Consider the following 10,444-nt stretch of genomic DNA (forward strand, 5'->3'; position numbering starts at 1 on the left):
ATATCCGGCAAACTTGCACATGCATATAGGAATGTTGATACTGGCAATATCCAAACATACAAAATCAATATTTTTTATGGCTTGACTAGACTAGGAGGTTTTATCTTAGAACCCGAGGCTGATCCTTAAATGCTAACTTCTAGACAAACGAGCCTCTCAAGTTTAAAGTACTCAAACCTAGTAAACAATTGACGTAATTAGATTGCAGGAAAAATAAAACAGATTGATAACAGTTTTTATAAGTAATTATGATTCGATAAAATTGTACGTGTAGGCTTCGTTTTATTATCAAGAAATATTACGAAGATATCATTTATGCTTATATATTTATGATTAAAATTAACTTTGAAAAGTAAAATATATCGTTATTATCAAGGATTATAAATAATGACCTTAAAGTGCTCCCACAATATTGTTAAATATCAATACGTTATCGATAAGATAGCGAGATTAGTGAGTATTGAGATAAGCAGTACCGATTACAAAAATATTCAAATTTCTATCAGTTTTTGTTACAAACCAGCGAAATGGTGAGTTTATTTTTTTGTTTTATTTTTTTTTCATTGCCGTTTGAAATGAAATTTCGTTGCGCCTTCATTATAAACACGAATATAAAGTAATGATTAGTTAATAAGTATTTTAATGTAATATATACATTTTAAATATTTAATTTTTTAAAGCAATTATGTCACTTGGTTGTTTACAAATGTGGGTTTTACGTTATCCAGATATTTGTACCAAAATATTATTTATAATAAAATCACATTTTTTAAAGCACATATAATCTTATCCCAATGTCGGTTGACGATGTAAGAAATGCCTAATATATCTGCGACATTATTATGAACTCCTATAATGAAGTCCTCTAATTGCTAGTCTGCTCATATTTACATATAAATAAAAATAATACAAATAATGCACAGGCCATATGATTCTTCCTCCACATTAATGCACCATGGATTAACGCCATTTTTTCTTCAAGGTCGTTCGCTGGATTGCTTTCATATTAGGGGCAGCTCTTTTACAGAGCTTATCCGCGTTAAGCCCCATTCCTGTACCCGAAGATGAGTGGACAGAATTTTGGAGAACGTTGCGTGATCCATCCTACCGCCTGCCTACCACCACGAGGCCATCACGATATGAAATCAATTTGACTCCATATTTCGATGTCGTTAATGCTCCTAATATTAGACCATTTTCTTTTGATGGTATTGCATCTATATACATCACAGCCACTGTGGCTAATGTCAGAGAAATAGTCATGCACTGTAATGATCTGACTATACAAAGTGTGTCTGTTACTTTGAATGGAGCTCAGATAGGTCTAACAAATAGTGCGTTCGAATGTGAAATGCCAAGGAGCTTTTTAAGAATAGGTACAAATGAAGCATTGCAACTGGGTCAGCAATATGTCGTTCAAGTTACATACACGGGCAATCTGCAAACTAATATGCGAGGTTTCTACAGGAGTTGGTACAAAGATTCCACTGGTATCAGGTAAATGTCCCTAATAATATTTAAAAAGAACGAAACTTTCCAGAAATGCCAACAGAATTTTGGCAATACAACTCATAATGCAAAAATAAACCATAACATTCTTAGTGATTATTTTTAACTGATTTACGAAACATGTCATTTATTTCAAAGAAAATTATAAAATTGGAATTAGTTCTGGATATAACTCAGAAGTCAGATAAAGAAATGTTAATATTACTGGGATAAAAAGTCCTATATGATTTTTTTCATAGGTGGATGGGCACAACCCAGTTCCAGCCCGGTCATGCTCGCCAAGCATTCCCTTGCTACGACGAGCCCTCGTTCAAGGCGCTTTTCGATATCACTATCAATATAGAAAGCGGTTTCAGTTCCAGTATATCCAACATGCCGATAAGAAGTTCAGCAAGGTAAATATTTTCCAGATGTTATCTTTAGTTTCTTTAAGGACTTAGTGATTTAATTATGGTTACTAATTTTTAGCTTACCCAACGGAAGAACGGCTGAAACATTTTACACGACTCCACTGACTTCGACATATTTAGTCGCGTTCATCGTGTCGCATTACCAGAGAGTATCGACCAATAATAATTTACAACGTCCATTCGATATATACGCTAGGAATAATGCTGGAACAACTGGTGATTGGTCTCTTGAAATTGGTGAGCAACTACTTGAAGCCATGGAAAATTATACTCAAATCCCATATTATACTATGGCTCAAAACATGAACATGAAACAAGCTGCCATCCCAGACTTTTCTGCTGGTGCTATGGAAAATTGGGGTCTCTTAACCTACAGGTACGTTATATGTTATATTGTTTAATTTGAGCATTTATTTAAGAGACTTTGATCCAAAATCTGACGGATTTGCTCTTATTTTTCAGGGAAGCCCTTATTTTGTTCGACCCACTAAATTCCAACAATTTCTACAAACAACGTGTAGCCAATATAGTATCACACGAGATTGCTCACATGTGGTTCGGTAACCTTGTTACTTGTGCTTGGTGGGACAACTTATGGTTAAACGAAGGTTTCGCCAGATTTTACCAGTACTATCTCACACATTCGGTACGTTAAAAGCAATGTACTTTATTATTTTTCAAAATAAGAACATTATTTATTTGCAAAATTACGTATAAATGCTACTTCACATTTTATACGGGTTATATTTTAAATTTACTTATTTTATTCAAGGTTAGACCCGATTTAGGATACGACACCAGATTTGTTGTCGAACAAGTACATTCCGCCATGTTATCTGATTCAATTGATTCTGCTCACGCGCTTACAAACCCAGACGTTAACGATCCTGAAGCTGTTAGTGCGCACTTCTCTGTTATCACCTATGCAAGAGGTGCTTCCGTCCTTAGAATGACTCAACACTTGCTTGGAGAAGACACCTATGTTAAAGGACTACGCAGATACCTAGAGGCCAGGTTAGATTTGCTTTTAATTAATCAAAGGTCATTGACACATAACATTCTTAGTTGAATATTTTTGTCGTCCACAGGAAATTCGACGTGGCGGAACCGCATCATTTGTTTGAAGCTTTAGATGAAGCTGCAGCTGAAGATAATGCGCTAGCGCAGTACAACGATGTCACTATTGATAGATATTTCAGAACCTGGTCTGAAAAGGCCGGTCATCCTGTGCTGACTGTCAAAATTAATCAAAGAACAGGTCACATGTCTGTAGCACAAGTGAGATATATCTGTGTTTTTTCATCAATCAATCACTTGTTTTATTTGCATAGTTATTACAACATATATATAATATAAACTGTATAATACTTACTAATAGAAAAAGTTGCTTTCATACATCTTATTTATCATTTCTTAGTCTCGTTGGAACCGCGATAATGGAGACTCACAATTCCCAAGTCTTTGGGACGTGCCTATCACGTGGACGAGAGGAGGTGCTCCAGAATTCAATAACATAAAACCATCGCAAGTCTTGACAGCTCAAGTGTCTACAATTCAAAGAGGCACAGAAGGTTACGAGTGGGTTATTTTCAACAAACAGCAATCTGGTAATATCTGTTAATGTTTTTTCATTTAATTGGAAATGCAAATGAAATTCTTCAAAAAAAATATTTTATTTGTTTTAGGTTTCTATAGAGTGAACTATGACGACACCAACTGGGCTCTTCTGACTAGGGCTCTGCGTAGCAATAATAGAACAATGATCCATGAATTGAATCGTGCTCAGGTAAAGAAGCGTGAAAATATTATATTAAAATTTCCTATTTGTCGTTTATTTTAATGCCCTTTTATTTTTCAGATCGTAGATGATCTATTCGCTTTCGGTAGAGCTGGAGTTATCCCTTACAATAGAGTTTTTAATATTTTGTCCTTCTTGAAAATGGAGGATGCATATGCGCCATGGATTGCCGCTATCACAGGTTTCAACTTCGCAGCAAGTCGATTATCTTACAATAGTGGCTATTTAGAAAGATTAAGGGTAAGATTGATTCTTGATTTAAAGTAGAAGTTAGCCGCTGCGTTCTATGTTCAAAAAAAATTGGAGATCAACTATAGATATCCATTTGAAACGTATAATACTGCCCAAAAATATTTTGATAACAATGTTTGTCTTGCTATAAAACATATTTACTAAGAATTTTCTACTTATTAATGATAACCAATTGTTCTATCTAAAGATACCACGATTATAACATAATCTATATTATCTATATCTATAATCATATTATAAATGTGAAAGTAACTCTCTCTGTCTGTCTGTCGCTCAACTGCAAAGAGATTGATTTTATTCTTCAGCTTCAGCTTCAACACAAAAACGTGTGAAGCTGCGGTCGAAAACTAGTAAATAATAAATTAAAAATTCCGTATCGATGCTTAGTAGTTACGTTGGCAAATGATGTTGAATCATTACCGCCCATGGATATTGCCTTGTAAGAATTATGTCCAACATCCAATATATCGCCAAAGCCAATCTTCCCAAGTTCCCAATCTTGGGAACTGAGGTGTCACGTTCCTTATGCCTGCATTGGCTCACATCAAACTCTAACATAACAATACCTAAAACAATTTGGTACCTATAGAAATTCTAGTTGTCATTGGACGCTAGGTTCACGTTAGTTAGATGTCAGTTATAATTCGATTGTTCACTTTATAACAAATTTCATCAAATTCAGTTCAGTGGTTTAGTCATGATAGCATTTATAATATTGATATAGATAGAATATGTCATGCATGATTGGTAATTAGGCAGTCATCGAGGCCATATTCTATATCCAGAGAACCTAGTGTCCATTATTAGCAAAGTAATGACGATCTCCTTTTGAAAACTGTGCAATCGATAGAGGTCTTCTATTTCTTATATTAAATTTAATTAGTGATACAATACATTGTTATCTTCTTGAAAAAAACTTGGTGATACTAAACTTCAATACGGCAGAAAAATAATTTATTTCTCTTATAACAGAACGAAGTAATCAATCTGAGCACTGCTGTCACCGCGCGTCTTGGTTACGCCGATGTAAATACCGATACATATATGGATGGCTTACTTCGCATGTACGTTATGACATTCCTGTGCGATATGGGTCACCCTGAATGCGAAGCAGCAGCAAGACAACACTTTGCAAATTGGAGAAATAATGTATTGTAAGTCATATTTAAGTATTTATCTACAACAACAACAACAACTGTAAATGTCCCACTGCTGGGCTAAGCCCTACTTTCCCCTTAAGGAGAAGGTCTGGAACATGTTTTACCACGCTGTTCCAATGTGGGATTGTGGAATACACATGGGGCAGAATTTCTATGAAATTAGACACATGCAGATTTCCTCATGATGTTTTCCTTCACCGCCGAGCTCGAGATGAATTATAAACACAAATTTAAGCACATGAGATTTCAATGATGCTTGCCTGGATTTGAACACGCAATCATCAGTTAAGATGCACGCGTTTTAACAACTGGGCCATCTCGACTTACGTACTTTTCAGTATTTATTTACTTACACCCAAGAAGTACCTACTAGTTTAAACATATTAAATTCGTCTTTGTGAAATGTTTATGTTATTTTGTGAAATTATTTCATTGTATATTCTATACAAATATTAATTTTCAGCTTACCAGCGAATATGCGTCCATGGGTTTACTGCAGCGGTCTTAGACAAGGAACTGCTGAAGATTTCAATTATTTCTGGCAACGTTTCCTCGACGAAGATCTCGCTAGCGAGATTGTTGTCATGATCCAAGCAGCTGGATGTACATCTAATCAAATTAGTTTGGATAAATTCTTGGACGCGTTAATATCAAACGAAAACATTATCAGGCCACAAGATTTTAGTACTGCTTGGAACTCAGCAGTGACTGGCAATGAAGAAAATACATCAAGATTATTTGACTGGCTTAAAAGAAATATAAATCTGGTGATAAATAAGTATGTATTAATATTTAAATAGAATTTAATATAAACTTAAGAGAAATAGGAATTCGATTGTAAATGATATATCAGACTTAAAGTATTTCGATTAATTATTTTTGTTTAGGTATCGACAATCTTGTTGAAAATCTTTGCAAAGTAATTTTGAATAATTTTGTATTTCTTTTATTTTGTAGCCTTGGCAGCGCCGCTACTCCTATAGGCAACATCGCCAGTCGCTTACGAAACGAAGAACAGATCGCGGAAGTAAGACTTCGGATTATAAAATACTATATTCATCAACAGCCTGAAAAATTCCCACTGGGCTAAGGCCTTTGCCTTTGAGGAAAAGGTTTTTGGAACATATTCTACCACGTTGTTCCAATGCGGTTTGGTGGAATACAGATGTGGCCAAATGTCTATGAAATTAGACACATGCAGGTTTCCTCACGATGTTTTGCATCAACGCCGAGTACGAGATAACTTATAAGCACAAATTAAGCACATGAATACTCTGTGGTGCTTGTGCGCTTGAACCTGCAATTATCGGTTAAGATGCACACGTTCTAACTACTGGGCCATTTCGGCTCTAATACTATATTGAAATATTGATATGATAGATCGTTTATTTATTTCAATTTTTAATTTTCAGTTCTTAACTTGGTTGGAAGCAAATCGTGAGATTCTTGGCAGCGCTTATAACACTGGAATCAATGGAGTCACGGCTACTAGAAACAACCTGGCATGGTCAGCTCGTCGTGTGAACGAATTCCTTAACTACTTTGACACTGGTTTCGTTGAAGATGAACTCGAAGATATCACGGATGAAGACGTTGGTACTGAAGATGGTGGTGAAGGCAGTGGAGATGAAGAAACTGAAGATGGTGAACCAGATTCAGCTAATATAGTTACACTAAGCATTGTAACTTTAATGACAACAGTTGCTATAAGTTTAATGGCATAATGTTGTATTTATTAAATTCAATAAATTTATATATTTATAAAAAAATGCTTTTCAATTATGTCAATGTATCCAAAAATTATGTTTATATACAGTGTGTTAAGTAATTCATTATTAGAATCTCTTTGAGCTTACAATTAAACTCAAACTACTTTATTCAACATAGAAGAATTACACTTATTTATTGATGGTCAAATTAAACACTACCACCGGTGGGGAAAAACGATCACCCTGACACGAGAAGAACCGGCAAAAGAAAATCAGCGGGTCTTTTTTTGCCAATTTAATTAGATACATAATTGTGTATGAATAGAAACAGCCAGTAAGCTATCGTTTTATTCGCAAGGTGTGCTATCAAACATAAACTCACTTATACCTTTAGCACACAAGGGTGCCTTAACATTTTTTTTTAATTTGGCAACAGAAGCATTTTGAACGCTTTCTGGAAGCCTATTGTAGAAGCGTATACAACAACAGCAACAACAACAACAATAGCCTGTAAATTCCCACTGCTGGGCTAAAGGCCTCCTCTCCCTTTGAGGAGAAGGTTTTGGAACATATTCCACCACGCTGTTTCAATGCGGGTTGGTGGAATACACATGTGGCAGAATTTCTATGAAATTTGTCACATGCAGGTTTCCTCACGATGTTTTCCTTCACCGCTGAGCACGAGATGAATTACAAAGACAAATTAAGCACATGAAACAGCGGTGCTTGCCTGGGTTTGAACCCGCATTCATCGGTTAAGATGCACGCGTTCTAACCACTGGGCCATCTCGACTCTTCTCTCGACTTCTTCGACTCGAAGCGTATACATTGCCCCACAAAAAACTTACTGACTATGCAGTCGAATAACAGGAGTAACAAGATTGTGTTTATTCTTTGTACCAATGTTATGAGAATCACATTTTATCATAAAAACTTAAACTTAAAATACTATTTAAATTTATACCTTAATGATTCCTTGGCTTCTTATACATTGTGCGAATAGCCCTCTTCCGCAGCACAAATATAGTATAAATAGCGGTTGCATTACCCCAAAGCATAATACCGTAGGACATTATACTATGAAAGTAACTGAAATATACTAGGCGAGCCGTATTAACAGCGGTAAATAACCTAATTTTTTGACCGCAAATGCCACAGAACTCAGTCTACAGTTGTTACAACTGGATCCATTGATTCCCTACTCATAAGTACATCGGTGTTACATTTTGCACGTTTAGTGTGTTAATTTATTATTAATTTATTTATATGCAAAAACTCGAATTATAATATTGTTATTCAAAACTCAATGGTAGATGAAAAGAAATGTAAACCGAAGGAAATTATGAGCCAAAAATCCATGTAATTATATCAAAAATAAAACTATTAAAATGTAATTAATAAAAAACCTTCTATAATATATTTAGTATCCGCATTACACCCGTGCAAAGCCGGGACGGTTCGCTAGCTAAAAAATTTAATTGCAATTTTATTATACTAGATGATAAAAATGCACTGACTTCAAATTCATAATTGAATGAAGAAATAAATTAGATTGTCTCTTGTTGACTATGTAATTACATTTAAGAAAGATTTGTTGCAAAGTTTTCATTTTAGTTTTCCTCTGAAGAATATTAATTCCGATCCGGCGGTTGATATGAATTATAATGATATAGTACTTGTAATATACTAAAATTATAAAAAAGCCAATTCAGACATTGATATTTTATTTAAAAAAAATAAAATACCTTATAAATAAGGTACTTAAATAGGATACTATCAAGGAGCGGGTTCGTAGCCCTGATACTCCATTCAACTTTTTATTTCATAACTAAAAAAAGCTCACATGATGGAAATTGACTACAATCGCCCAAGGACTCAAATTCTAAGCATCCTCATCGATCCAGATTCCCACCATTCTTTCCATTCATATTCCCGTCAGAGAATAGTTAACCACCACGTAATAATAAATGTATTTCCTTCCAATGTTAATATGTTCATATAATTGTAATAATTTATACTGGAGATGGCCCAGTGGTTAGAACGCATGCAGCTTAACCTTGATTTCAGGTTCAAACCCAGGCAAGGACCACTATATATATATGTACTTAATTTATGTTTATAATTCATCTCGTGCTCGGCGGTGAGGGAAAACATCGTGAGGAAAAATGCATGTATCTTGTTTCATTGAAATTCTGCCACATGTGCATTCCACCAGGTTGCATTGGAATAGGGTGGTGGAATATATTCCAAACCCTCTCCTTAATGGGAGAGGAGGCCTTAGCCCAGCCGTGGGAAATTTACAGGCTGTTACTTTACTTTACTTTTATATTGATAATGTTTACTAATTTCTTAAAGGCCGACAAAGCATCTACCCTGTATTGTAGATGCCCAAGTGCTGTATATGTCATTTTCCATCAGGTGGGCTTTTTTTTAGTTACTGAGTCTTCTACACGTTTACCATCTAGAGCATAAATATATATATGACCTTGAGGGTGAACTCAAGCTCCAGCTTAATAATATATAGCTATACGTTTGATTTAATTTCTTTTTTACCTATTTAATTTTAAGTACATTTAGTCTTTGTTAAATTTTAATGATTGTGTAATTATTATCAATGGAAACTTTGCTGATGAATCAGAATATTATCTATATACATAAAATAACAAGTTCTTACTGACTGATTCATCATCGCGGATCGTAAACTATTACAGTTAGGGCCTTGGAATTTGGTGAGTAGGATGAATGTATTGAGAGGACAGAATTTGGAAATAGGGTTTAAACATTTGTATGGAAGTCTGTCATTTCTTAAGTTAGAAACATGAAACTTTATTTTTGAGATACTTAATAAAATGAGTAGATACGTACTTAAGAGTTTCTGGATACTCCAGCCCTAATGGGTGTAATAGGGATTGCCAGTTCCTATATGTATTAGTTCGGAATTCCACCATTTTTTAAGTCAAAACTTTATGAAGCTTTATTTTTGGGATATTGATTAAAATTGAGTAGATACGTATTTTAATTTTCTGGATAGTTTAGCCCTTAAAGGTTAAATAAGGGTTTCGTATATTGGTTAATCTGTAAGTCCACTTTGAAGTTAGACACATGAAACTGTATTTTAGGGAAACTGGTTAGAAATGATATATTTAACTGTCATTTTTGCTAAGGGATTTAAGAATTCCAAAATTATGCGACGGCACCAGACTAATTGTTATGGCACTCCATCGGAATGTCATAGGGGCTACAGTTATCACTTGATGATGGATGGATAGATGAATGACAGTGTAATATAACATTTAAGTTCAAAAAAGTACAGATTGCGCTAAAAGTTAATTAAGAAAACACAAGGTCAAATCTTTAAAATGAACTGCATGGAAATGAATGAACCACCAGTGTTCTTTACACTCTTTGTAAATCTTAGTCAAGTTTTAAAATAACGTATTATTTTAAATTAGTCTGTTCTGACCATATTTTAGCCGCGGGCAATACCTATGATATAAATTTTATCATTGTTTGTTACAATTAAAAATAAAATACAATTTTATTATATTGTGTAAAAATTCTTCATTGAATAAAGTATATTTTGATTTGGGTATTGGTTTGCCGTTA

General features: G+C 34.5%; 1 protein-coding gene across 1 annotated transcript; it reads left to right on the plus strand.

The window, feature by feature from the left end:
- Nucleotides 1–459: 459 nt before the first annotated feature.
- Nucleotides 460–6,890, plus strand: LOC124532343 (membrane alanyl aminopeptidase-like). The gene is made up of 14 exons (XM_047107225.1): nt 460–530; nt 983–1,497; nt 1,749–1,904; nt 1,978–2,295; nt 2,382–2,565; nt 2,692–2,933; nt 3,008–3,197; nt 3,337–3,526; nt 3,605–3,705; nt 3,778–3,957; nt 4,942–5,123; nt 5,593–5,907; nt 6,087–6,156; nt 6,542–6,890. The coding sequence occupies exons 1-14, from the start codon at nt 528–530 to the stop codon at nt 6,851–6,853; spliced, it is 2,958 nt and encodes a 985-aa protein (XP_046963181.1). The 5' UTR covers nt 460–527; the 3' UTR covers nt 6,854–6,890.
- The last annotated feature ends 3,554 nt before the right edge of the window (nt 6,891–10,444 follow it).

Source organism: Vanessa cardui, chromosome 9 (genome assembly GCF_905220365.1).
Source record: "Vanessa cardui chromosome 9, ilVanCard2.1, whole genome shotgun sequence".
In the NCBI taxonomy this organism is placed as follows: Eukaryota; Metazoa; Arthropoda; class Insecta; order Lepidoptera; family Nymphalidae; genus Vanessa; species Vanessa cardui.

Bases quoted from the DNA above. Each gene is read 5' to 3' on its own strand.
- LOC124532343 (XM_047107225.1), top strand. The intron at 1,905-1,977 runs GTAAATATTTTC...ACTAATTTTTAG, and splicing joins CCGATAAGAAGTTCAGCAAG to CTTACCCAACGGAAGAACGG. The intron at 3,198-3,336 runs GTGAGATATATC...ATCATTTCTTAG, and splicing joins GTCACATGTCTGTAGCACAA to TCTCGTTGGAACCGCGATAA.